This window comes from Malaclemys terrapin, chromosome 8, assembly GCF_027887155.1.
Source record: "Malaclemys terrapin pileata isolate rMalTer1 chromosome 8, rMalTer1.hap1, whole genome shotgun sequence".
Taxonomy (NCBI): Eukaryota; Metazoa; Chordata; order Testudines; family Emydidae; genus Malaclemys; species Malaclemys terrapin.
Genome location: NC_071512.1, coordinates 14,229,069 through 14,255,404, shown reverse-complemented (window position 1 = coordinate 14,255,404; position 26,336 = coordinate 14,229,069). Strand labels below are relative to the sequence as shown.

The 26,336-nt window shown below is 40.3% G+C and overlaps 1 protein-coding gene across 1 annotated transcript; it reads left to right on the top strand.

Moving 5' to 3' along the window:
- Window positions 1-1,977: 1,977 nt before the first annotated feature.
- MEIKIN (meiotic kinetochore factor) lies at window positions 1,978-24,876 on the top strand. The gene is made up of 15 exons (XM_054037986.1): window positions 1,978-2,062; window positions 2,268-2,452; window positions 5,191-5,278; window positions 5,569-5,647; window positions 7,273-7,333; window positions 9,517-9,645; window positions 10,872-10,991; window positions 11,246-11,285; window positions 11,873-11,937; window positions 14,128-14,222; window positions 15,394-15,576; window positions 18,133-18,216; window positions 19,691-19,819; window positions 20,199-20,355; window positions 24,522-24,876. Exons 2-15 carry the CDS (start codon window positions 2,296-2,298, stop codon window positions 24,566-24,568), a joined length of 1,434 nt encoding a protein of 477 aa, XP_053893961.1. The 5' UTR covers window positions 1,978-2,062; window positions 2,268-2,295; the 3' UTR covers window positions 24,569-24,876.
- The last annotated feature ends 1,460 nt before the right edge of the window (window positions 24,877-26,336 follow it).

The following is a 26,336-nucleotide window of genomic DNA, read 5'->3' as shown; positions in this document are numbered from 1 at the left end:
AAGAAGTTTGGCATTAATTATGCTACCATCCTTTCATTCTTTACTGATTACATCCCCTATTAACCTTTCCAAGATTTTGCTCAGGATCGATGTCAGGATAATCAGCCTATATGTACCTGAGTCATCCCGTTTGCCCTCTTTTAGATACAGGCACAACATTTGGCAAGACATTTAAACATAGGCACAATGTGGCACTGGATTTCAGAAGACAACTAGGGTACTCTTTATCTACCCCATTGCACCAGGTTTACAACAAACCATTAGAGTTTACACGAGTTTTACACTTCTATGTATGGGGAAGTGTGGCCCAGCAGATAAAGCACTGGACTGGGATTGGCTGACTTTGAAGATATCATAATACATAAATTCAGTTTATTGGCACAGCTCAATTGCCAAATATGCAACTGCACTAAAGTGCTCAAAAGACACTGAACACAGAGTTAACAGTGCCACCTTCTGCCCAAAACCAAAACAACAAAAACAATACCACGTTGCCAAAGTATTGTAGGTTTTTTACCCATGAAAGCTTATGCCCAAATAAATCTGTTAGTCTTTAAGGTGTCACCGGACTCTTGTTGTTTTTGTGGCTTCAGACTAACACGGCTACCCCTCTGATACTTAAAGTATTGTAGAGTACCTCCAGCTAAATATTACGATCCATTATTTGGCTACAGGGGTTTTCATAGCCCAGTCACACTACAACAGGTACTTAATTAATGCAGTAACAGAATTACTCACCGCTACTGAAAATCAATAGGAGGCAGGTGGGTTGATGGTGGAAGTGGGGCTGTTGGGAAGAGTGAGGGGCTGGCTGGGTCCAGGTGAGAGGGGTTGTTAGGAGGCTGGATTTGGGAGAGGGTTCTTAGGGGGCTGGGTGGGAGCAGGATTTAAGGGGAGTTCTTAGTGGGTCAGGTGAGGGCTGGATCTAGGTGAGGTGGGTTGTTAGGGCATTAAATTAGGGCTCTCGGAGGAGGTGGGTTGTTAGGGGGCTGGATCTAGGCGAGGTGGGTTGTTAGGGCATTGGGTGGGGGCTCTCAGAGGAGATGGGTTGTTAGGGGGCTGGATCTAGGAGAGGTGGGTTGTTAGGGCATTAGGTGGGGGGATCTCAGAGGAGATGGGGTGTTAGGGGATTGGATCGAGGCGAGGTGGGGTTTTAGGGCATTAGGTGGGGGGATCTAGGCGAGCTGGTTGTTAGGGGGCTGGATCTAGGCGAGGTGGGTTGTTAGGGCATTGGGTAGGGAGCTCTTGGAGGAGGTGGGTTGTTAGGGGGCTGGATCTAGGAGAGGTGGTGTTTTAGGGCATTAGGTGGGGGATCTAGGCGAGGTGGTTGTTAGGGGGCTGGATCTAGGCGAGGTGGGTTGTTAGGGCATTGGGTAGGGAGCTCTCGGAGGAGGTGGGTTGTTAGGGGGCTGGATCTAGGAGAGGTGGTGTTTTAGGGCATTAGGTGGGGGATCTAGGCGAGGTGGTTGTTAGGGGGCTGGATCTAGGCGAGGTGGGTTGTTAGGGCATTGGGTAGGGAGCTCTCGGAGGAGGTGGGTTGTTAGGGGGCTGGATCTAGGAGAGGTGTGTTGTTGGAAGTGGGGGGATGGATTTAAGGGTATGTTGGGGTAGGAGAGTGGCTCTAGAAGAGGTGGGGGGGATCGAGGACAGACAGGTTGCTGGGGCGGGTGTCGAGGGGGCGGGACCTAGAAGGAGATTACTAGAGCGCTCGGCTTGGCAGCGGGGGTGCGCGAGTCCGCAAGTGGGCGGAGCACGGCCCGCCGGCAGGGGGTGGGACGTGGCGGGAGGCGGATTGGTAGCTGGGTGAGGGGGCGGGCATTGTGGGCGGGACTGAGGGGGGTCGCGTTGGCCTATTGGGCAGCGACCGTTGCTTATAAAGGAGCTTCCCGGCTCCACTTTCTTCACCTACCGCCAGAGGGCGGTTAGCCCTGTGTGTGGGCGGGGCGGGGGAGCGCTCTCCAGCGGGAGGGTGATTGCTGGGGTGGGGGTGTGCCCCGGCTCCTGCCCCTGGGAAGGGAAGCCTGAGTGGAATCTGGGTGGGTGGGGGGCTGTCCCCCCTGTGGTGAGTCGGGGGATGCCCCTGTCCCTGAAGTAGGTTAGGGGGGTGGCCTGGGGGGAGGGAAGAAGAGGGGGTGTCTCTGGGGTGGGTAAGGGGATGGCTTGGGAGGAAGAGGGGTTCCCCTGCCCTTGGGGCAGGTTTTGGGGATGACATAAAGCTCCTCCTGACTGTTCTGATTCTCTTTCCTCCCCATCCCACTCGCTTGCAGGCACTGCTAGGCGGAGAAAGAAAAAAAGATGGAGTGGTTCAAACTGCGCACCTATGCCCGACAGAGACAGAAGAACGTGCACTGCTCCTCCCCCGTACCAGGGGTGGCTGTATCCGTTCCCCAAGGCAGCAGAAAAGGCAGTACCCTCCAGCCCTGCCGACGCCTCTTCCAGTCCCATGCCCAAAGTAGTAACTGTTACTCTGTCTCGTCCCCTCCTCTGAGTTTCCTTTAACATTCATGGATACACATGTTAGAGGTTTAACTACCTCTAAAATGTGTGATGGGCAAAAATATAGTTTGAGGTTGGGTGGGCTTATCAAGATGCTGAGGGATAACGCTATTAAGAGATGTTTACATGCCAGATCCTGGTATTGGGTAAGGGAGGGGGTTGCCTGTGTCCTCACTAGAGCCACAGTGAGGCCCCTTTATGGTGTTCTTACAATGTAACTTGTGCAGGAGGTATTACTTGCTACCTTTCACCCTTCCCACATTAATTAGGGGACAGTGCCTCTCTCTAGACCCAATTTGATTTTATGTGCATTTTGGAGTTTTTTGTTTAAATATAAACAATTTACTTCCATAATAAAGGATGGCTAAACCAAGACAGTGAATGCTCTGAGTCCTGGAACCTTAACATCCCCCTTTATCCTATAATGGATTTCTTGTTCTTCAGGGTGCATTCCATGAGATAACATTAAGTGCCTATAGCCAATTTTCCCTCCTGCTTGACAGGTGGGATATCAAGGCATATTTCTCATCTCTCCATTCTGGGTCTTGGTTCCACATTGGGTCCAACAGTTTTGGGCTCTGATAGTTTGAGAGGTGCAAGGAGTGACCTAGATATGAGCTGTGTACATTCCCTGGCCACCACTGCTCTGTTTGTCATGTAACCTTCATGTTATGACTCTACTGCTAATAAGAAAAGGGAAAATGTAGGCCTGAGTCCTGTCAAAATATAGATGCACATTGAAGTACTGTGCTCACCAAAAAAAAAAAAAAAAAAAAATCAGTAAGTTATATGTTGAATAAAAATGTCTCATCTTCATCTTCCCCTAAGACAGTCCAAATGTTGTTAAACTGCTGTTGTAAATTTGTTGTAAATTTAAATTGGGATTTAAAAAGGAAAACCCACTTGCTGGTCATGTGCTGCTGATGTATGTAACATCAAGAGTCAGTAGGCTGTAGAGAGGAAAGGGTGTCTTTGTGAGACTGAGTATTCCAAGCAGCAAGAGGCAGTCCATTCAAGTGTGTGTTTGAGGGAGATTTATCTGACAGGTAGGAAAGCATAGTTAATAAAACTTTGCAGATGGGGAAACTGGGGATTCAGTGACTTGGTCACAAAGTGGAGGTGGACCTGGGAATAGAACTCAGCAGTCTTGATTTGCTCTCTACTTTAATCAATAGCTCTTCTCGACTGATTAAAATAGTTGTTTGTTATTCATAGATGTTTCCCATGGAGGGACATAATTTGTTTTCCTATGCCACCCAAGATGTGACCCTTCTTGAAACACATGACAAAACCCTTAATCACCAAGGAGAGGCACTTCAAAAATTGAATTTGTACTAATCCTCAGAAGAGAGTCTCCTTTGAGACTTGGCAGGTCCAGGAGTTACAGCTGGAAGGGTCTAGGGACTTGAAAAATCTGTGTATATAAACATTGACAACAGAGAGAACTTAAACTGGAGGTCTTTGTGTGAGTTGCTTAGATGGGGTGAGATCATGATTTATCAAGATTAGCTGTTTCATTTCCCACAAAAGAACTATCAAGTTTCATTCATTTGAAAAGGAGACAATCTCTTTAAAAGGCAGCTTTTAAAATAACCATGTGATTGGTTCCTGCCTTGACCCTGTTCTGCTGGTTCCCACTCTTATTTGCAGGAGCTGTTTCCATTGGCTGAGCCACCTTGTACACTGGAGTAGGTGCTGATAGCAGTCATGGAGAAGACGTATAGAGTTAATATGCTTATAAACTATAAACATCTACAAAAATCCAGAGGAAAGGGGCTTGATAGGGGATGATTCTTGGCTCTTAATCCTGTCCAATCCCAAAATCCAGTGAGTCCCAGCCAGGGGCTGCTGCAGAGTGCTATGTAGTGGTTGGTCTCCGTTCTCCTTCCCCCTTGTGAATAGGAAGAAATGGGCATGGAGGTGAAGCTTTAGACCACTCTTTAAAATGGTTAATTCATTAAGGAATGTCCTTACATGTGTCTGAAAATAACGTTTTACCTTATTAATTCTGAAATTATCATGTCTAATTTTTCAGGATTTATGTTGTCTGTTAGCTTTTGTAATATTGTCATCCCCCCCCAAAAAAAAATCCCCATATCCCCAAAATCCATAATGTAAAGCTAACTTGGTGATAAAATTGACTTATGTCAGATTGTACTGCAATGTTTGGGATGCAAGCAATGAAGAGTGGTGTTGATTTTTCTAAGTTTTCAGGATCAGGGTTGTACATAACATTATCATTAGTAACCAATCTGTGTTAAAAGACTTCTGACTTATAAATTCAGAGTTTGTAATGGGTTAGTTATTAAAATCTAGTTGGGCTCAAAACTTTTGCAAACCCCACAGAAAATGTCACTCCCAAAAATTCTTATTCTGTTTTCCTGTGAAAAGGTCACACACAGTGAGACTTGTCATACTCTGAACAGCCTGCTGTATTTCTTTAAGCCAGATGGTGTGATTTGTCTCATTACATTAGTATGTGAGCAAACAAATCACCTGGGAAGAAATAGCAAGGTAGGATCCTCGTTCAGACTTTTACCCCAATATTGCAAACATATTAAAGATTGATGACTGTCTGTAAATAAGATTTTTAACTTGTCATTTGTCTTCTATGACCCTGCCCATTATAGATTAATTTGATAGTTTTGCTAATGGTAGTCTTAGTTCTAAATGTAAATATTCACTTTTCTGTAGGTGCAAAGGGAAATCCCAATGTGAAAGCCTTACCAAAAATCAACGAAAAATCTGAAGTGACCAAAACAAACAGTTCATCTGATCAGAGGTCTGCGGTAACACGCATTCAAAATATACCACTATCCGTTACAATACTTCAGAACTGCTTGTGCTAAATTCATAACTGTCTGATAAATGTTGGAGATATGCTGACCAAATTCTGATAGCAGTTATCTATTGAACTATTTGACCACCATCTAAAAGGCTGGTTTTTTTTAAGGACTTCCCTAGAATGAGCTCTAATTTAACTTTTAACTTTATAAATTGTAGAATAAGCTAAATTTTAGTGTGTAATGCAAGTGCAAGCTTAGTTTTGCTGTGTTTTTTTTCCAAACTTAGTGATCAATTAAATGATGAGAAAATTACAGGTATGGAAGAAAATGAAGACATCAGGGAAAAAAGCACTATGCTGTTGAGGGTATGAACCTTTTCCACTCCACCACCCTTTACTAAATCTTAATTTTTATTGGCTGGTGCTATTTGGTGGAGGGTAAGTTGGTGGGGGGAGTACTTGTCTGCTGTGGGCTTACAATGACTTTGCTGTGAGTAATGCTTGTGTAAGTCACATGCATTTGTTTAGGGCTGAACTTGGCTTTATGGCTTTTTTTGAACTGTGGGTTTAGGGTGACCAGACAGTAAGTGTAAAAAAATTGGGACAGCGGGTGGGGGGTAATAGGAGCCTATATTTAAAAAAAAAAAATTGGAACATCTGGTCAACCTATGTGGGTTGCCAGAACAAAAACTGGTGTATAACTGGTAAACATGCAGAAATACTAACTAGCTGCTATCTGATCTCGGGCAAGTCATGTCTTGATTCTGCCTCAGTTCCTCCATCTGCAAAACTGAGATAATACTTATCTCAAAGCACTTTACAAAGGTGTTAACAAATCAGAAGTACTACATAATAGCTAGATAATGCCATTTCAGCAAAAAAAGCCACTTTTTCTACAAAATTCTTTTTAGCTCAAACACATCCTATAAACTAAGTCCCATCACTTCTGACTGTAAAATGATTATCCTCAAATGTTACTGTAAAATTTACATGTGGGTGTTCCTTATTTACTCTCCATCAATTACTTCAATACCTAGGCCCTGATCGTGCAAACATTCAGCTTTATGGATGAGTAGTCCCCCTGAGTTCTATAAGACTACACCTCTACCCCGATATAACGCTGTCCTTGGGAGCCAAAAAATCTTACCGCGTTTTAGGTGAAACCGCGTTATATCGAACTTGCTTTGATCCGCCGGAGTGTGCAGCGCCCCCCCCCCCCCTCCCCCGGAGCACTGCTTTACCGCGTTATATCAGGTCGCGTTATATTGGGGTAGAGGTGTACTTACATGCATAAAGTTACTTGTGTGTGTTTTACAGCATCAACATCATGTTTGTGCAAATCAGTTTTACTTGTAAGCAAAAGTCAACTAGAAGGTGTGTAAAAAGCAACAGAGTCCTGTGGCACCTTCTAGACTAACAGATGTATTGGAGCATAAACTTTCGTGGGTGAATACCCACTTCATCAGACACATGCGTCTGACAAAGTGGGTATTCACCCCACGAAAGCTTATGCTCCAATACATCTGTTAGTCTAGAAGGTGCCACAGGACTCTTAGTCTGGATCTGTAAAAAGCAACAAACACGGCTACCCCTCTGATACTAGAAGGTGTGTGTTTTGTTTGTTCTCTTGCTTCATATGTTTGTACTTCTTTCTTACGTAGAAATTTCCTTGATTGCAGAAGGCCTTCAATGGAAATTATATCCAAGCAAAAAATTAGGATAAAACCAACTTTTACTAACAGTAGATTTAGAACAATAAGTTGGATAGCAATTTTCCTAATGATGCATGAAAAACAGTAGGATACAACTATATTGGCTATTTGGCACTGGCAGGTTTAACTGTCAGTAAACCTAAGTGACAAATTTATTGCAAGAAAATCATTCTCAAAGCTTTTCTTTTGAATCCTTGATAACATAAGAACAAATCTGATTACATTTCTTGATCTAGATTTTTTACTATTTTCATCTGTGTCTTCCCTTGTTAATTTTAGGAATCTCTGCATATCAGTTCTGAAAGTAAAGAAAGTTTGAGAAACAGTGAGACTACTTCAGGTGAGTACATTTTAGGCTATCAATATATAGAATACATACAACTTTAAAAATTGGAATTAAAGGACAGTTCTATAAATATTGCTATTACAGTACAACTTAGATTTCATTTGTGCATTATTCCTGTACTAGTTCAGACTGCCCTACATTCAGAAAGAAGGGATGCTGATGAATCAGTGAACTCACACGATTAATTAAAAAAAATTAATCGCAGCTTTAATTGCACTGTTAAACAATAGAATACCAATTGAAATTTATTAAATATTTTTGGCTGTTTTTCTAGAGTTTCAAATATATTGATTTCAGTTATAACACAGAATACAAGTGTTGTATTATATTTTATTACAAATATTTGCACTGTAAAAAGAGTATTTTTCAATTCACCTCATACAAGTACCATAATGCAATCTCTTTATCGTGAAAGTCCAACTTACAAATGTAGATTTTTGTTGTTGTTCTATAACTGCACTCAAAACAAAACTATGTAAATCTTCAGAGCCTACAAGTCCACTCAGTCCTGCTTCTTATTCAACCAATTGCTAAGACAAACAAGTTTGTTTACATTTGCAGGAGATAATGCTGCCCGCTTCTTGTTTACAACGTCACCTGAAAGTAAGAACAGGCACTGGACAAGTTTAGTACAAGTAGTTAACACATTTCTATCTGTTTGCTCTTGTATTTAGCTGTGAGGGGCTTGAGAACCTTTTCCAGACCTGACGAAGAGCTCTGTATGACCTTGAAAGCTTGTCTTTCATCAACAGAAGGTGGCCCAATAAAAGATATTTTCCTCACCCACCTTGTCTCTTGAATATCCAGTGTCTGACATAGCTACAGCACTGCATATTACATTCAGAAAGTACATGCTGTTTGAATCCAGGCTGGCTTTCCACTTCTGTTGATTCCAACACGTGTTTAGTCAACTTTCGTTACAAAGTACTTCTGAGTGGCTAATGTATTTTACCTTCATTTATGAACAGGACTCTCCTTACAAAATCTTCAACACTTCTCAGAAAAGCCCTCTTTCTCTGTATTCTTAACTTTCCAGGAGCATATAGGAATGTAGTCCTAATGTTTATGGTTTGGCATTTTAATGATAGTTATTACTTGGCCTCTTAAGATTGGCTGTAGTTATCTGAGGTTTAGGTGGAAGAGAGGTCTACCCTCATCTATTTTGTCTAATTTTTCCCTAATCTTTCCAGTTGCAATCTTCAGTTCAGTTATACCTCTGGTGTAGTCAAGTGTCCCAGACAACAGTACGATGAGAGACAAACCTAAAGTGATAGAATTCTAACCCTTGAACTTGAATAATGCCTTTTGGTGAGTCTCTAAGTGTACTGAAGAAGGCCAACTGAATATAACAGGATGATCTAAGCTAAGCAGGTAGCCATTATGCTGTACCCAGAGGCCATGCTAGCCCATTGGGGACCCTACGCAGGAATATTTTTGATCCCCCCCATACATAATAGGGGGCTTCCTTGAGCTGCCTGGGGCCCTAAAAGCAATTGCTTAGTCTGCTTATGCCTAGCACCAGCTCTGGCTATACCCAAGGGAATGGAGTCTCTTGTGTAACTAGCTTACATCTGGGAGTTAATTTATATAGAGAGGTTTTTAGGTGGATAATTGATAACATGTTTAAGCTCTGTGCCAGTCTCCAAAATGTCATTGGGAGGATTACCTAGCTACTCTAATAGATCGGTGTCCTTTGTCTAGAAGAACAGTTTTGAGTGATGGCCTGTTAATCAGGGCTATCCCAACTCTATTGAAAAGTACCATGGGATATTCAGATTCTACCTAGACTTCCATTAGACCCCTGCCAGAAGGGATCTACTATAGATTTAGTATCTCATTTAAAGAACAGTATATATGACTACACCGGGAGCACTGCTGTGGTGTGAGCTTGTATAAGAGTCCCCTTTAAGTTGACCCTAACCTACAGGCTCTTTCTCTGGATGAATCTTGCATGAAAAGAGTTTGAGACACCTACTTCCTTTAAAGAATAAAGATTGTTTCTAGACTTACAACATAAGCCAGGTTTCAGTTTGCACTTTTTTGTGTTAAAATGTTGGTTTTTTAAAAACTACCCATAATAATTGACGATATTTAGCTCATTGCAGGATCAGAACTTATACCCTTATCTGATAGTCCATTGGCAATATTTCAACCATTTTTTTCCTCTTAAATTACAGGAATGACTCTGCCTACAGGTGTCTCTACCTTTCTACTGCATTGTTTGGACATGGATTCCAGTACAGAGTCTACTGATAGCATGAACAGTTGCCCATCACCTGAAATATTCAGGGATGAAGACAGTTTAGGTAAAACTTAATTTTCAAATTGTATTTTCAGCCTGATGTAGACCGATATGATGGGTGTAGAAAGACTCATAGATATAATTAATTATACTATTGTATATGAATATTTGTATCTTTCACTCATTGGGTCAGAGCTCAGGATTGAGCCAGGCGGTGCTCATTGCAGGATCTACAGGGGCGCGATCCTCCAATCTAGGGGCTGACTGGCCGTATGCATAATTTGAAGTAGTTTTAAAGGCTGGCAGAAATGGTTCCTTGGAGGCTTTAGTACTAGCTGGAGATAGCTGAGCACAGCATGCTATGGCCACATCCCCATCCTCTCCCAAAATGTGTCTGGATAGGGTGGCCTGAGCAATGCACAGTAATTAGAATAGGGTCAGGATCTAGCCCAGTGACTTAATCAGATTTCTTTTAAAGTTCATAAAGCTTAATTAGGGACTAAAACAGGTAAAGTTAGCATTTTAAAAAAATCAAAGGGAAAGATATTTTGAACTTGTATACAATAGAAAAACATATGCAACAAAACTTTACTTTTCTATGTATATGTACTCATTTAAAGATGTCCGCTCTGACAGGTGTCAGCATAGGATAGCAAAATAAAGACACTGAACATTTAAACATGGAGCACAATGTAAATGCTGAAAGATTCCCCCTAGTTCTGGTGCATCCCATTCCCTATATCATAGACACTGCATGTTGCCTTGATGCTCAAAAAAATCTGTTAGTGAATACCAAGTGTGATTAATAGTCTATCTAGTTAAAGACTCATTCTGCCTTCCCAAAGACCATAGCTCTAAATGGTCAAAAGTCTGATCTTTGTTTTGTGAGCACAAATCCATGTTGTTCAAGTGCTATTGGCCAGAATAAGCCTACAGATTATGCCTTTTGACAGTCTAGGCCTAATGTTTTAAATGCTTTGAGATCCTGGGTTAAAATTTGCATTTGCAGTGTACACTGACCTACTATATTGCATCAGAGAGATTTCAGCTGTTCTTATATAAAAAAAAAAAGGAAATTATGGGTTTTTGCTTCTGCAAGGTATGTAGGGAAGCGATTGGCTGCAACAGCTGGCAGAGGACCTCACAATGCTCCCTATCTACTTGAGTGTATGTCACCCTAAATGAGGGACTTAGTTTACAAACATCACAGGTCTACATTATAGACTAAATTTGGTAACAGAATTAACTACAGAGTGAAAGGCAACTTCCAACTGTGTCTTCTGTGTTCAGACAGAAATAATTCCAATCCTGAGGAGTTTCTCAAATATAAAAATTCTACTCTCCTGGACACCAGCAAAGCAGTGACCATAGATAAGATGCCACAGCTTTCAAATCTTTCAGAGATATTGGGTAACTGCTTTTTATATTAAATTATTTCAAATGCTTATTTCACTTAATTTAAAACTAGATAGAGTTCACTCTAGAAAGTTCCTGTAAGTCTCTGCTTTAGTTAATTCATTGGAAAGGCCCTTCTGCATTGTAGTGAATAGCACCTCAAATTTAATGTTAATGTTTATAATACACTTTATATAAATATTAATATGCAATAGGATATCCTCTACCTTTCATAGCTATTTTTAAATTTAAACTTTCTTGTCTTTTAGAGCCCATATCAGAGGGTCATCAAGACCAAAACATTGGGAGGTAATCTGTAAAACAGAATTTGACTTAATTTTTAATAATAAACCTACAAAACACACATGTATCCTTATTTTGTCCCATACATGCAAATTAATGTCCTGATCTGCAAATATTTGTGCCCCTGCTTGATTTCACTCTGAGCAGCCCCAATGGCTTAAGCGGGACTGATCAATTAAGATAAGTGGGTAAGTAAGTGTTTGCAGGGTTGAGACAAATGTCTACTAAAACAAGCTACCTTCTTGGATTTTAATTGACTCCACTACACTCTACTTACATTTTTCTATGGTCTTCTGGATATATTTCACTACATAGTATTTGATTTCAGTGACTTTTTTGCTTTCTGAGGTCTTTAAAACTATGAAGGGATTTTATAATTTAATCTACTTGATTTGATAAACTAAGTATTTGACTCATTTGATGAGCTGTTTTGTCTGAAAAATTACATTAGAAAAATGTAATTGAACTCCTAAGCTTTTTTGATGAAAATGAAGAGGAAAGTTTAGAGCTATCTGTATGATTAGTTTTCTGTAAATATTTTGCTGTCTAAATTTTAAGATACTTATAACAGAATTTTAATTTGTTATTATCAGAGAGTCACCATCAAAATGCATTAAAGATTCTTCTGACTTGATGAGTGTTTCAACACTTGTAGCAGGTAAAATATGGCCTAAAATAGTTGTACTACTTGCAAATTAGTTGTCTATTAGATTTTTCTTTTATTCCACTTTAAACCTATTTGGATTCTGCTACCAGTTACGCTGATTCCCAAAAAGCAACAGAGGGTCCTGGGCAAAGGTGCCACAAGACCCTCTGTTGCTTTTTACAGATTCAGACTAACACGGCTACCCCTCTGAAACTTGTCTGATTCCCAAAGAATTCTGTCTTACTAGATCCTCTCCAACCTACTGACAGCCTAGCCCTCTACCGTGCAGAAAACCAATAAGGAACATTGCTATTCAAGACAGCAAGTCTTGTTAGCACAGTTAATTGGATAACTGCTTACTTTAATTTGCCACTTTAATCTTCTCTGCCGGTGACTTCAGTGTAGTTTGAGAGATCTCAGCACGCAGGAAGGATTATTTTAGGGAATATAGAGACTCTGAATGAATGTACTGGAAGGAAAGGGCTCATAAGAGCTAATATTGGTGGGGATAGGGGTTTGACTTATTGGTCTTATTGGCAGGGGGGTAGGTGAGAAGCAGTTCCTTGCTTTTATTTTTGACTGTATTTAACTTCTGGCAGAGACAAGTAGCACTGAGGTTAAATGCTTTTAAAAAAAATCTAAAATAACTACACCTCTACCCCGATATAACGCTTACCTCGGGAGACAAAAAAATCTTACCGCATTATAGGTGAAACCACGTTATATCGAACTTCATTTGATCCACCGGAGTGTGCAGTCCCGTTTCTCTCTTCTCCCTCCCTCCGCCCCCGGAGCGCTGCTTTTCCGCATTGTATCCGAATTGTGTGTTATAGGCTTGTGTTATAACGTGGTAGAGGTGTGTATGGTTCTTAAATTTCAGAAAAGAAGCTATGAAGGTCTATTAACAGTAAAATTTTGTTTTTAATAGACCCAATAGACTTTAAGATTAGAAGGGACCATCATGATCACCTAGTCTGACAGTCTGCACATTGCAGACCACAGAACCTCACCCATCCGCTCCTGTAATAGACCCATAACCTCTGGTTGAGTTACTGACGTCCTCAATCCTGATTTAAAGACTTTGAATGATAGAAAATCCACCATTTACACTACTTTAAATTTGCAAGTGACCAGTGCCCCATGCTGCAGAGGGAGGTGACCCCGCACCTGGGTCTCTGCCAATCTGACCCAGGAGATAATTCTTCCTGACCCCAAATATGGCAGTCAGTTAGACCCTGAGCATGTGGGCAAGACGGCCAGCCAGACACCTGGGAAAGAATTCTCTGTAGTAACTCAGAGCCCTCCCCATCTAGTGTCCCATCACCAGCCATTGACAATATTTGCTGCTAGCAAATCTCTTGCTATCTATAAGCAAAACCATAGAAACTTCCATTATCTTTCATATGAAAGTTACAGCCCAGGTCTCCCTATTAGAGCCAGGCTTGTGCCTGACCCATTATCTCTCTCAAAGCCTGAGCTCTGCTGTGAGCAGGAGGGGGAAGGGAACCTGTTTGTTAAAACCCCTTCCGTAAAGAGAACTCGATTTCATCCAGAACACCCAGGCAACTGTTATGGGAAAACAAACCCCCTCTGTATACCAGTTAATCACATACAGTGTCCAATGAAAAAGGCAATTTCTTACCTTTCCCCTTATGGATAAAAAATTTAAAAAAGTTTAATTTAGCCAAGTACAGGACTGCTAAGTCTTTTATATTTTGTGAGTCCTGTTTTTTTATTTTGTTTGTGATATTTGAAGGTGAAGGGTCCTATTAATATAATGAGTGGCTCCTGATAGCTCAAATTCTGAATGAATTCCAACAAATTTTGCAGTTTTGACCATGGTTCAAAAAACTGCTTAATTTTTTCTGGTTAATTTGGGCTGAAAATAGCAGCACAGGCAGACCCCATCAGAGGCTGCTTCCTGACTTATATAGTGTTTGCTCCCTGCTCTGTGGTTTGTGTGCAGAGCTGGACAGCAGCAGAGGGAGCAGTAGGGAGACAGGCGAGGAGGAAAAGCATTCTAAACTTCTCCCACCAAACACTGAACCAGGAATAGAGCAAAATCAGGGAGCAAGAGAAGCAAACTCTGCATATGGATTTTGTGGCATGATCTCGGATTCTCTTTCAAGGGATAATTTACAATGTAGGGATGGAGAGCATCTGTGCTCCTTTTCTCCAATAAAAACATTGTTTTCATCATAGGAAAACAAGTGTGTAGATTTGTGTCTACTATGGAAAAAACTCCGGATATAAAAATCAGTACATTCTCTCCATTACCTGCAAGACCAAAGAGACAGGTGAGGGTTTTAATGATTAATGTACCTTGTTGTAATTTGAGCACCCAGATATCACTAGGAGAACTAAAAAAGGTGTAATATCTTGACAGAGGCCGTGTTTCCTAAATGTTTTTGAAGGCAATTATTTTAGCAGGTCTTTGGAAATGGTAAGTGTAAAGAACCTGGGAGATAGTTGTATCTTTTAGGTGTTCTAGCTTGCTGACTGTTACATGGGTGCAAAGAGTTAATTCAATCCTGGGTGATTTTTGCACAACTGCAAGAATTCAAAGACAATGACTTTAGACAACCCTGATTACTAGTGCTTAACTGACAATACAGGTGTAAAAACCTTTTGTTGTTCCTTGTCCCTATCCAAAGGAGGCATCTCTATCTTGGGACAGAGTGAGGGCTTTTCAGGCAAGAAACCGTAAAGAAAGTGGACACTGTTAAAAGCCTCAGCCCTGAAGCTGAGAGGCAGAGACAGTCTGCAGAGAGACTGTAAACTGGCTTCCAGAAGAAGGGGGAGCAGGTAGGGATAAGTAGGCCTACCCAAATTTGAGGGAAATTTTAAGCTTAGATAAGGCAATAAGGCATGTAGATATCTTGTTTTAACCCCTTTCACTGTGATTGCTATGTTCCTATGGATAAATAATGCTTGGCTTTGAAGAAACTGTTCCATGTCACTGCATGTACCTACTGTTCACAGCTCCCAAAGGGAAGTCTATAGCAGAGTCCAAGCCCAGTTGGACCTGCTGAGGAAACATGGTTGGTAAACGGGAGTTGTAAGCAGATGACTCAACCTAAAGATCATGGGATTCCACTCTGAGAGTAGTGTAGGCACTGGGCCTGTCACTTAAAAAGGGTGCCCATGGAGAGACTGAGTGAGGGGTCACTCTGGAACCGTGGCAGTAAGTAATACTAGATTTGTGTGCATTATGAGGCAGGGAGTGTGCGTGTGCAGTATCTAGTGCAACAGAACCCGGAGCCCTGATTGGATGGCTAGGTGCTACTGTGTATGTTGATCAGTTTAACTGTGCCTAATAACTTACTAGACCTAGGAGTGTGGTGTAAGGCAATGATCTGACTCTCAAGAATCGATGTATTATTGTGCTATCCTTTTGTCTGGCACTTCAGAGGCTGACAATGGGGGTTCATTTTATAATATGAAGTATAATTGTTCATCTCATTATAGCTTGATAACCAAACTGCTAATCCTAAAAACATGAAGTGCCGAAAAAAAGTAAAATTCAGCAGCCTGTTAAAGAGTGACACATCTTCATGCCATCAGCATGTATCTCCTGCAGAATGTATTTCAACTAAATCATATGAGTTGACAGCAGAAGTGCTGCCATCCAAACAACGAGACATTGAGATGGTAAGCATTTCTACTGTGCTGTTTACCCATGGAGGCTTAAAATGAGAAGAGCTCCCACAGATAAGTGAGAATTCCACTGGGCAACGATGGAAGCTGTGCAGATTGATACAAAGCTACAATCTCAAAATGACAAGTACTGTATTATCAGGCAAATGGAGTATATATTCACTTTGAAGCAGTGAGAGTTAGGCTTACGTTTACAGAGACAATAGTCTGTTTTCAGCCTTCCTTGTGCACCCAGAACTCTCACTGAAACGTAAGTGTCCTGAGTGCACAAGGCATTCAGGATCAGGCTCTATATTGCTGAAAATGAATCTGGTTAGTGCAGGTTATACTCATTGGTCTTGTGTATACTAAGCTTCTGGTTGGTTAACGTCTCCATTCTTTCATTACCAGTGGACTGAGTGCTAGTGTAGAACATCAAGTGGCATCTTCACCACCCGCTCTGAGTAGTGTTAGAGTATGTAGTAAAGATGCCAGCAGCTGGTCTATACTAGTGCTTTGATCATTGGTAGTGCAACAGTTAGGAATTCTAACAAAAAGCTTGGTCTAGACCAGTGTTGGGCAACCTTCGGCCTACGGGCCGCATGCGGCCCATCAGGATAATCCGCTGGCAGGATTGAACATTGACCATCCGCAGGCACAGCTGTCTGCAGCTCCCAGTGGCCACAGTTTGCTGTTCCCAGCCAATGGGAGCTGTGGGAAGACCTGTTGTATGGCCTTGAGGATTGTATGTCTGGTACAGCAGCAGAAATTAGGGTGGAATTCAATGGGAGCAGAGTTAGGCCAGTGCTGTGATGCTTGGAACAAATCAGATCTGCTGCATGCAACATGTCTGTCTCAGACACTATAAGTAAGGCTAAGATTATGTCATGAAGTCTGTGACTTCCAGCGACCTCTGTGACTTTGGGGGCCCTGCAACTAACCAGCCTCCGCAAGCGGCAGGGGACCCTTCTGCAACTGGCCAGCTGCCACCACTGCCAGCGACCCCTGAGCTGCCAAGCTACCGCTGCTGGCAGGGGTCACCACCGCTGGCAACCAGGGCCCCACCGCAGCTCCCAGTTACCAGCAGTGGCAGCAGACAGACCCCAGAGCTGCTCAGCGGCCATGGGCTCCCTGCAGCTCCCAGACACTTTTTCATGGCTTTTGAAAAGAAATAGGCAAAAAAAGTGCATAAAATCATTTAAGTGTAGGACTGGAAGGTACCTCAGTATGTCATCTAATACAGTTCTCTGCACTCAAGGCAGGACTAAGTAATAATTAGACCATTCCTGACAGCTGTTTGTCTAACCTATTCTTAAACATCTCCAATGATGGAGATTCCATAACCTCTCCAGTCAATTTGTTCCAGTGCTTAACTATCCTGACTTTTACGAAGTTTTTCCTAAAGTCTAACCTAAACTTAAACTTAAACTTCCCTTGCTGCAATTTAAGCCTATTGCTTCTTGTCCTGTCCTATCAGAGGTTATGGAGAACAATTTTTCACCCTCCTCCTTGTTACAATCTTTCACGTACTTAAAACTGTTATGTCCCCCTCCCCGAGTCTTCTCTTCTCCATGTTAAACAAACCCATTTTTTTCAAACTTTCCTCAGTTCCTACTTTCACTGTTAGATGTCTGATCACTACTAACCTTTTTGGTGAAAACTGAAACAAAAAAAGTTGTTAGCACTTCCACCATTTCTACATTTTTCTGTTATCTTCCCCCTTTTCTTCATACTGAGTTTGAGTCACAAAACAAAGTATGGTGGGGGGGGGGGGGAGGGAGACCCTAAAAATGACTTAACATCAGCCTCGGGCCTCCAAATGCTGGTTTTTGGATCACTTTGTATGTTGTATGCTTCCTCTTTCTTGTTCAGTATGTTTAGGCTTTTCCAACTATTAAATTCCAAAACAAACCAGAATCAGGCTTTCTGAATTATGCCTCACTCAAAACTGAAAGCCTGAATAATACATGTTCAGAGGACTTTTCACCCTCCGCAGTAAGTGGCTGCAGAATTCATATGAAGTGGAATTCATGTGGCTGCAGAAAATCAAAATAAGTCACAAGTCTGGATTTTTAAAAATGATTAGATTCTTTCAAGGGCAAATACATGAAACTAAATTAATTCTGAAATTTGTGGGTGGATATGAAGTGGAGTGCTTTGGCGACAAAACTAGTTGGTGTCACTGACAACTAGTACCTTCTATCTTGGTTCCTAATTCAGAATGATTTGGAGAATCCAGGGAAGAGAGAGAACTCTTATCAGACCACTAGCCAGGGAAGAAGTGTCTAATCTATCCATTGACCGTGGGGTTGAGGAGTAAACTCTCGTCCCTTTATGCTGCAGTAAACTGATTCCATGCCTTCATTTAAAGAATACAAGAACAAAAGTAACATGAATGTAGGATGAACTGTAACTTGTCTTTACCTTTTAGATCAGTTTCTTAGAATTTTAATAGAATCCCAGAATGTGCCATTTTGTACAAAGGGAATAGAATAGGACCCCAAATTACTAATGAAGGAAATTGCCAAGAGTATTTTTGATGTTTACATGCTCTATTGTATTTCTAAACAGGAAATGAATTCTAAAGTATTGATCACAGAAAAAAATAGACAATTGCTAACAAGCACAGCATACTTTCAGCCAGAAGAATTAGAGGTAAGATGAATATACAAAACACTACTGGGTACTATCTTTTTTTTTTTTTTTTTTTTTAATATGGTAAAACAGTTGAAAGTGTTAAAGTTGATGGTTAATCTTTTTTTATAAATCAGGATTGTTTAGGAATAAAGTAGATGTACAATTTGTATGCCTCACTTATGCATGCAATTACCTGATTTGTGACACATTTTTAAGTTACAAATAATTGTGCAGCAAATCCAGTCAACTGTTTCTTAGCATACCTACTTGTTAAAATTGAATGTTTGATTTTTAAAATTATTTTATATAGTTAAATGAACACCTTACAGCAGGGGTCAGCAACCTTTCAGAAGTGGTGTGCCGAGTCTTCATTTATTCACTCTAATTTAAGGTTTTGCGTGCCAGTAATACATTTTAATGTTTTTAGAAGGTCTCTCTCTATAAGTCTATAATATATTACTAAACTATTGTTGCATGTAAAGTAAATAAGGTTTTTAAAATGTTTAAGAAGCTTCATTTAAAATTAAATTAAAATGCAGAGCCCCCCGGACCAGTGGCCAGGACCCGGGCAGTGTGAGTGCCACTGAAAATCAGCTCGCATGCCGCCTTTGGTACATGTGCTATAGGATGCCTACCCCTGCCTTACAGCTTTATTTGCACCAATATATTATTTCAAAAATGTTTGTTGAAAACAAATGCCACCCATATTTAAATTGCATTTTTAAAACCTTTAATTCCTTAGATTAATGCATTAGTTTTTATCTTTGTACAGGACACATGAGAAGAATTGAGATCTAAACTGCACAGTTTTAGAGAGATGCTCCTTCAATAGGAAGACTCCATAATATGGAACCAAATTATTCAGAAGGAAGATGTACTGGCTCTCTCCAGTATTGTGTTGCTAGAATAATGCAGCAAGCTTTTTCTGCTGAACCTGCTTTAGAAACTCAAATGTATTAACCCTAACAAGCCGTGTGAGAGACGTATTAACGTTATTCCCATTTTACACACAAGGATACTAAATCAGAGCATAGAGATATGTCTACACTGCAGCTGGGAGGGAGATTCCCAGCCCTGATACAGACTGATGCTAGCACAAGAGGATGTTGTGGCCCTGGCTGAGGCTTGGGCTAGCCGCCTGCACTCAGACCCAAGGGATTGGGTGGGTTTGAGCTCAGGAGGCTAGCCAGAGCTTCTGCCAATGTCCACACTGTTACTTTTAGTGCACTACCATGAGACTATTGCAAGACTGTCTGCCTGCCAGGACTGGGAGACTCCTTTCCCAGCTGCAGTGTAGACATATCGCAAATGATTTGCCCAAGGCCACAATGACTCTTCAGTGATTTGGGAGTTTCCTATTCTCTCAGCACAGGCCATCTCTCACTTAGGAGCTAGCCCATTTGAATTCAGTTTTGTTTATTACCTTACCAGTAAATCAGCTGAATTTTAAGTACATACTACTGATCTTGCTTATATTTTGGTTGAGGTGTAGCTTAACTTGTCACCAGTGCACAAGGCCTCTTTTGGTGAAGACTTATTCCTAAATTCAACGGGTCCATATGTAAACTCAGAAGAAATTGCTCCTGCATCTTTGAGTTCAGAAGAAAAAACTATTTATCAGGTTGTAATCTTGATGTGTATATATATTTTTAATTTTTAGCCCTGGCCTAATAGTTTCATGATAGAATGTGTTCGAGTATTACAATATTACACAGTTGAACTAGAACTTAATGATAGAAATATTTAAATGCTTGACTTTAAGTGTCTCGAATTTTTTGAGAACTGTTGCTATAGTATTTCATTAAATGTACAAGAGTAATCTTAGTTTAATATTCTGTAGTAATATCCCTTGATATCTGTAATCTCTAATGGCTCAATTCCTCCCTCTTTGTACAAACTCCTACTGATATCAAGAACTTCCCTTAAAGAAGGTATATGAGAAGATCACTTACATGTCAATAGCTGTTATATAATTGGAGTTGCTTCACTCTTCTTTTCAGTCTCTGCATAACAAAGAAACACAAAACAAGAAATCAGATACAAAAAACAAAGAAATCTGCTCGATTATTAAAACTTCACCAGGGCTTAGGGTCTCCATGGTTCACCGAACTCCAGTAAACAGAAACACATTGCATCCCCCTGAAGGAATACCTGAAGGTAACGGAATATAGAAAATTTTCATATGCAAATGATAAATACTTGCTTGAGTGTGGAAGGTTCTTTGTTTAAGAAAACTACACCTCCCCGCACATCTGAGAGATGGAAAAATTATAATAAAGTGGTGCAACAGTGAAGCATTGACATTCTCCATAACTTTCATTTGGGAAGCTCAATAAAATGACACAGCTTTCCTCTTCAAAACACCTTTCACACCTGTGTAGTGAAATCACTGTGCATTATAGGTGCACAAGGACAGGAGAGGGTTCAAGAAATCTCCCCATACTCTAACTGGACCCAACCCTCCATGCAAGAGCCACAGAAAGTTGCAGTTTCTGCATTTGTTTGTCCACAGAGATTACATGTGTCCTCATGGGTACTTTACACCCCAAAACGGACAGGAAGGAGGCATTAAAATTAGACTTACACAACTTATCAAGGTATTGGTCCTCTACCACACCTTTGCTCTTCCAATGATAAGCCTCACTTACCCACCTTTCTGATGCTTCAAGTACCTCTGTACTTTGGGCCCATGCTGCCCTATGGTTGGGAATAAAACTCCATGTCAATATTTATGAAGCCGCCACCATATCTTTTCTAAATCCTTCCTTAAAACCCATGTTTGCCATGATGTTTACAAATCATACTCTGGCATTGGTTAGGCTAGTGGCCAGCTGAGGCTTTTAGTTTTCTGCTAAACTCTGCCCACTTTGTTGCATCTTCCTCCTCCATCCCATTTGTTATCTTGTATCTTGTCAAACACATAGACCATAAACGCTCTAGTGTAGGAACAGTTGTCTGTACTCTGAATGGTTCTTAGGCCCTGATCCAAGATTGGGGTTCCTAGGTGCTACCTTTAATTCAAATAGTAATATCTCTTACAGGCATATTGTTCTGAAGATTTAAATCTGGTACTTCAGCTGCTTAATTTAATAATCTATTCAACACCCTATCTCACAAAATATGTTTTGACACAAAAATACCATAAGCATGAACTTTAGAGAATTGTGAAGATATTTATGTCACACAATGAGTATTTGGAAGCACTCAGTTTTGTCTGGTCTATCTTCTAATGTGTGATAAGATCATTGGGACCCCACACATGTTCCTTTTACCTTCTTTAGAAATTACAATGAAAGTTCTTTTTAAAAATATATTTGAGTTTAAGTAACTTAAGTCATAGCTTATTTGTACCTAATTATTATATTTCAGTGTTTGCATTTTATCTTACAGCCAGAAGGAACCATTAGACTATCTAATCTGATTTCCTATATATCACAAGAAGTTGTATTTCACTCAGTGTATTGAGCCCTATAATTGGTTTGAATAAATCAGATCGTCCAGAAAGGCATCCAGTCTTGATTTTGAAGACTTTTAAGAGATGGAGCATTCACCACTTCCCTTGATAGTTTAATCCAACGGTTAATTGCCCTTCCTGTTAAAAATTTGTGCTTTATCTCTCATTCGAATTTGTCTGGCTTCAGCTTTCAGACACTGGTTCTTGTTTTGCCTTTTCCCTGCTAGATTAGTGCTCTTAAATAACTTATTTTCTCACCATGAAGGTACTTATACGCTGTAATCAAGTCACCTCTCAGTATTTTTTCTGATAGGATGAATAATTTCCCCCTCTATGGCATTTTCTCCAGCCCGCAAACAATTTGTGTGGCTCCCTTCCCTATTTTTCAACATCCTGTTTAAAACATGAACACCAGAACTGGATGTAGTATTCTAGTATTGGTCTCACTAATACTGTAAACTTTTCATTTGCAGATTTCTTGGCATGCCCCTGGATGGCATGTCTCTACTTAGTAGTTAAGTTTAAAGTCATTCTTCTAGTTTTAAGAATGTTATTTCTTTCAAGCATTTTTTCAGAAAAACTAATTACAGCTAGTAGGCCATTTGGACTATAGCATTATTTAGCTTCAACCCAGAGACGAGACACTAGCACAAAATGGCTCATGGAAGTTTTTAAATGCAAAAGATTATATTGTTTATATTTTACCACGTTACAAGAATACATAGATTTTGACACATTATCAATAGCTACTCCTCTGTATAGATATAGGAGTATAGAGACAAGGGAGTGTTCTCTTTTCATCTTGTGCACAATGGCATTAGGAAAATGCAGAACCTATTCCAAAATAACTGGTAGTAAGTAACTAAAATAAACATTGGTTCAGAAATAATGGGACACTTGTAAAACATAATGTGATCCAATTCTAAATCAAGATGTACAAGTATTTATAAAGCATTACGAACTGTTTAGTCATATGAGCAGTAGGGGAATTCTGAGCTTCTTTGCTGTTCTAGTTTTTTGAGCTTTTTCTCATAGTAGAAACATTAGCAAGATAGTAGGCTGGGTTTGCATGTAGCCTTTAGCTTGAAATCTGAAATCAAATTCTGATCAGGTCACAAGTAGACTCGTGAAATCTTTTAAAAAATATCCACCGTCCATTATAAACTGACAGACACTTCCTTGGGGGGAGGTGGTAGAAATTAGTAGTTCTTAGCTATCTTCTAGTGGGCTTGATCCTGCAATGGACTGAGCACTCTGGCCCTAGCCCAGCAAAGACGTGCTTACCGTCAAGCATAAGAATATTCCCATTGAAGTTAAGGCATTAAGCATATGCTTAAAATTAACCATATGTGACTAATTGCACTGATTTCAATGGAAATATGCTTGTTTAAAATTAAGCATGTGCCTAAATTTTCCTGGATTGGGGTCAGTGTGTTCAGTATCTTGTAGAATTGAGCCTCATATGTACATTTCCCATAATACCCTACTTTCCGTGAACAGATTATTACCTTTTTTCATATTGTAGCTCTGGCATGTTATAGCTCTGTTGAAATGTTTCAAATTATAAACACTGCATTAGGAAAACTCGTCTTTTTTTTTTTTTTTTTTTTTTTTTGCGACTCTGTATATAAGGCTTGGAGAACTGAATGTTTAAACCTAGGTTCTCAAAAGTACTGAGCACTTAACAGCTCCTATTAACTTAAAAGTTTTAGAGACTGATATTTAACTTTACGTAATTGTTACATTTAATGCATTAAGTGAAACTAATATTTACTAAAAACTTACACTATTGGTATTTAATCTGTCAAATTTCTAGTAGCTGTACAAAAATGTTTAAATCCTATTTGTTTTTGTTCCTCTTTCTGCATACATTTTCCACTTCCCCTCTCTATATACTGTCTACTTCCACTTCATCTATTTCTGTGATCCTCCTTCACCCCCCTTTAAATTTCACTTGAGGATCTGATCATAGTTCTGTAGAGTAGATGTCAATTCATTTGGGGTATTCTGTGTACAAATGGCTCGAGGTTCAGGCCTCTGGTAAGTATGTAAAAGGCAAACTTAAGGTATTAAACTCAAAATAATGTTAGCTTGCTGTAAGCATGTCTTTTCAAGCTTTTGTCTTGTTAAGCTATCAGAAACATGGATACACCTAAAGAATTCCTAGAACCATATCCTGAAATTCATTTCCATGTAACTGTCACGCACATACATTTCTGCATGTACTGGCAATCACTGAGAAATACTTATTGTATGTAGGCTGTAGCCACTTACTAATAAGAGCAGGATCAGGACAGTATTTTTGATCTGTAACTTTTAGGGAAAATATGTCTGCAGAACAAATAGCTGCACAAATTTTAAATACTGTTATCCTGAGGGTCACCAGATGGCGCAGTTGCACATAGTCTTACAAGGTCTCATTATTAGTGAGAGTACTGTTCTTTCTCTGAAGAAATACTTTTTGACATTTCTTTTTAGAGGAGTCGTGGCAAGAGGTAAGAGTTTGCTCTGTTCCTTAATCTTTCTAACTAATCAGCTCTTGAAACAGTAGCTTCCTGGGAAGCTGCTTTGGCTGAGATTTTTAAAAGGGGGATTGCCTGCATGCTGTTTGTGACCACCTCTGTCAAGGGCTGGGGTATATAATGCAAAATAAACAAGTTGTATTAAGGATATACCCAAACTTTGCATTGCCGATTTCTCCTCTAACAGGAAGCTGACCTGTAAGGTACCTGCTACCACTCAGCAGGGGGCTCACTATACATGCCAGTTATGCCACAGACTAACTAAAGAATTTGTTGGACTGATATATTTTAGAGAGGGATAATTTACACACACGATAACTTATTTTTACCCTTACATTATTTTTCAGATGTTATTACAAGTACCAAAAACTGGGTCTACAGTGACCAGGGATGAGCTCTTTGGTTTTCTTCAGGAGTCAAATGAAAGAATTAAAGGTCCCACTGTAAGGGGCAGAAGTATATGATCACGATATAGAAGAGGAGGCTCACAGAAGTGTAACTTGCATTGTATAATGTAGTCCATTATCTATAGATGTCAGTTGTTGAGGCATCATTTGAAATGGCCTGTTCATACATGCCTTGCAGGAAGTTCTTAATGATTTGTTTAAAAAAATTGTACAAATAAGTAATATTTTGACTCAGGCAGTGTTCTCTAGGATATATTCAATTAATTGAAAAAATATGCATGGAGGGCTGGGTGATTAAATTGTATTCAATAGAAACATTTGGATTGATATGTCAACTTGCTAATATTTATAAAGAAAATTATGAAAACTTTAAAACTGGTGCTGAAGTCCTGATTATTTTTTGTAGTTAAGAATAATGTTCATGAAAGTGAGAAACTTAGTGTTGATGTGATCCAAGTAGACAGCTTGCACATGTACCTCAGTCCTGTTCTACAGCATCTGATATGATCATTCTGAACAGACACTAGTTAATCGTGGTGCTCTTGCCATATGGAAAAAGATCTTCTGAAGGTCTAGATGAAATACTGTATTAGAGCCTGACCTTGGAAACCCCTACTCATGCAAGTAATCCCACTGAAGTCTATCAATAGGACAAAGTAAAGGCTACTCACGTAAGAGTTTGCAGGTTGAAGCTTTAGAGCTGCAATCCTGCAAGCAGTATGCATGTACATAAAATTCAGCACACGAGTAACTGTATTGACTAGGTTACAGACTAGTACTGTCTGTACTGGGCTATCTTGATTATCACTTCAAAAGTTTTTTTTCTCTTACTTAATTGGCCTCTCAGAGTTGGTAAGACAACTCCCACCTGTTTATGCTCTCTGTATGTGTGTATATATATAACTCCTCAATATTTATTCCACTCTGTATGCATCCGAAGAAGTGGGCTGTAGTCCACGAAAGCTTATGCTCTAATACCTTTGTTAGTCTCTAAGGTGCCACAAGTACTCCTGTTCTTTTTGTATTGACTAGGCAGGGTAGTAATAATAATACCATACTCTGACTTTTGTGAAACTACTCACATGCTTACATTTTAATACATGCATACAGGGTTTTTGCTGCCCCAAGCGGGCCGGGGGGAAGCCTCGATCTCGATCTCTGCCGCCGCCGCTTCAGTCTTCGGCAATTCGGCGGCGGGTCCTTTGCTCCAAGAGGGAGCGAGGGACCCGCCGCTGAAAAGCCGGACGTGCCGCCCCTCTCCGTTGGCCACCCCAAGCACCTGCTTGCTGGGCTGGTGCCTGGAGCCGGCCCTGCATGCATAAAATGTACATGTTTGCAAGATGGGGGGCCTAGTTTTACCTTTTGATCTAAGACATTTTCTAATTCTGCAATAAGTTTCCAGATACTATTGCTCAGTTTTGACAGTGAAGGAGGGAGTGGTATTTGTCTAAAACAAAAGCAAGGTGATTAATTCGGAAGGAGTCAAAGGTAATTAGGTACCCGCATTCCATTGACTTTCAATCTGATTTGAGTACCGGCTACCTTAGACTCCTTTAGAAATTCCTAGCCTACGGGAGCACATCCTAGGTTTCTTAAAGAACCACAGCCAAAGTTGCAACCACTTTCATCCCTTTTCTTTCAGGTTATTCTTTCCAGGTTTGTAAGTGCTCAGCCTACTTCAGTGGGTCATAAGTCTTGGTCTTCCTATGGCCACTCTTCTATACCACAAAGCAGCTACACAACTTAGCATAATTC